Here is a 2,165-nt window from a genome sequence, read left to right as displayed (position 1 = left end):
GGTCTGGCTTGGAAAACCAGGAGAGGGGAGCGTTTTCCAAGCTCCTTCACCAGCTCTCGGTGGGGACGGAGCCCTGCTCTGCTCTCCTCTGTCCCTCGGCTCCCCAAAACAGGGGGGAGGCCCCCGCAGTGCTGTTTCCTGGGGGAAGCCAGGGTTTTGGGGTGCGCACGGGGCTGTGCCCGCAGGGGCAGGGCCGGGGCAAAGGTTTATGCTTGGACTCGGTGTTCTTAAAGGTCTTTTCCAACCGAAATGATTCTATTCTTTCCCTTTCCTGGAGTTTGGCGCTGACCTGGAGGGGAAGGCAGTGGGGATGGGGAGCTCAGGCTGGGGAAGGGGTCCCGGCTGGGCTGGGGGACTGTGACGTGCCGGTGTCCCCCCCCGCCATCCCCCCAGGCTCAGGGAGGTGGCAGGAATGGGCGAGCTGGGGCTGATCTCACCTCCTGGGTGCGCCGGGCTCCGCACGCCCACATGGCGGGACGGGCAGCGGGGCCTCGGTGAGCAGCCCCCTTCTGCTGGGGGTGATGAGGGGGGACATCAGGGAGGACCGCCACCCCCTCCTGCATCCCCCCGGGGAGGTGGCAGTGGGCAGGGACCCATGGGACAAGGTGCTTTGTCATGGCGGGGGGGTGGGTATTTGGCTGGCAGGACACGGGGGGGCTGGTCTGGGGGGATACCGTTGGACCCTGGGTGATGGACCCTTGTTTGCAGGGAGCCTGAGCTGTCCCCTGCCCAACATGGACACGCAGGAGCAGGATGGGGCCAAGGCACCACCGGAAAGATGCCCAACGACTGAGGTGAGTGTGGGCAGGAGCTCAGGGGGCTGGAGGCACACCACAGATAACTGGGGCTGGGCCTCGGGGGCTGGGGGACACCCCACAGATGAAGGATGGGGATGGGGGTGCGGCCACCAGCATCGCTGTAGGGATGGGAGGGAGGGTCACCTTCAGGCTGAGAAGGGGGGACAGTGGCATGGAGGAGCTTGTAGCTTCCATGGGGCTGAAGGGATGGGCTGGGGGGATGAGGGGACCCCCCAGGGGTCAGGGACCTCCATGGGTGGAGGGATGGGGACATGGCTGCAGCCACCAACATCAGCACGGGTCACGCTCAGGCTGGGCAGGAGGGACAGTGGGGTGGAGGAGCCTGTAGCTTCCATGGGGCTGGAGGGATGGGCTGGGGGGACAAGGGGACACCCCATCTCCCCCCTCTTTTCCCAGTGGACGGTGGCGGAGGTGGGTGCCTGGCTGGCTGCCCGGAGCGGTGCCGGGGAGCTGGCGGAGCTGGCACACCAACACGCCATCTCGGGCCGGGTCCTGCTGCGGCTGACGGAGGGGACCCTGCGGCGCATGGGGGTGTCCCCACGGAGCCGGCGCCGGGATCTGCTGCGGGAGCTGCTGCGGCTGCGGCTGCAACAGGAGCTCCAGGAGCTGCTGAGCATCGTTGGGGGTGAGTGTCCCACACACCAGGGTTGAGGGTGGGCACCGGCCATGATGCCAGGGGTGCGTGGGCCAGCGTCCACAGGTGGTCACCACCATCTCTCTCCCCAGAGTGAAGGCGATGTCCCTGCAGATGTCCTGCAGACAGAGAGGTGACACCGCTGGAGGATAAAGCAGCAGCTGGAACTGAGGACCTGAAGCAGGAGCGGTGCTGGAGGGGACCGAGGTCACCGTGTGCCCCCTCAGGAAGCCCAGACCTGGCCAGAGGTGGCAGGTGATGCAGGGAGAGGTGGCCACCAGGCTCCAGGTGGCACAAGTTGAGGGTGGCTGCCCCTCATGCCACCCCACTTGTCTGGCCCACTGCCTCCCGTGGGCCCCCACCGCCTCTGGCAAGCTGGGGGGAGCCCTATAAGCCCCACAGCCCCCCGGGATCCTGCTGCAACCGTGGGACAGCCCAGTCCCAGGAGAGACGTTCCAGCAAGGGGGCACAGTGGTATGTCCATCTGTCCTTCCACGGGATGGAGGGTCTGGCATGAGGGGGGGGCGGGTTCCCGAATTCCTGCACTGGGGAAATCCATGGCCTCGGTGCCGGGGCTGGCAGAGGAGTGCGGAGCTGGGGGCCTCAATAAACACCTTCCTGGTAATGACAGAGGGGTCCCGGCTCCCAAATTGCTCCCCTGTCCCCCCCAGGCAGATGTGGGCTGTGGGGCCAGGATCCGTCCCTGGGACTTG

At 66.7% G+C, this 2,165-nt stretch overlaps 1 protein-coding gene across 1 annotated transcript; it reads left to right on the top strand.

The window, feature by feature from the left end:
• The first annotated feature begins 412 nt into the window (after nt 1-412).
• LOC141468560 (protein aveugle-like) lies at nt 413-1,549 on the top strand. The gene is made up of 4 exons (XM_074153670.1): nt 413-494; nt 709-794; nt 1,215-1,443; nt 1,545-1,549. The coding sequence occupies exons 1-4, from the start codon at nt 413-415 to the stop codon at nt 1,547-1,549; spliced, it is 402 nt and encodes a 133-aa protein (XP_074009771.1).
• Nucleotides 1,550-2,165: the final 616 nt, after the last annotated feature.

Source organism: Numenius arquata, chromosome 9 (assembly GCF_964106895.1).
Source record: "Numenius arquata chromosome 9, bNumArq3.hap1.1, whole genome shotgun sequence".
Taxonomy (NCBI): Eukaryota; Metazoa; Chordata; class Aves; order Charadriiformes; family Scolopacidae; genus Numenius; species Numenius arquata.
The sequence above is the reverse complement of the archived record's forward strand: the minus strand, read 5'-3'. Positions and strand labels throughout refer to the sequence as shown.

Excerpts from the sequence above, each read along its gene's own strand:
- LOC141468560 (XM_074153670.1), top strand. The coding sequence starts at position 413 with ATGGGCGAGCTGGGGCTGATCTCACCTCCTGGGTGCGCCGGGCTCCGC. Across the intron at positions 495-708 it reads GGACGGGCAGCGGGGCCTCG|GGAGCCTGAGCTGTCCCCTG; the intron begins GTGAGCAGCCCC and ends CCTTGTTTGCAG. Across the intron at positions 795-1,214 it reads AAAGATGCCCAACGACTGAG|TGGACGGTGGCGGAGGTGGG; the intron begins GTGAGTGTGGGC and ends CTCTTTTCCCAG.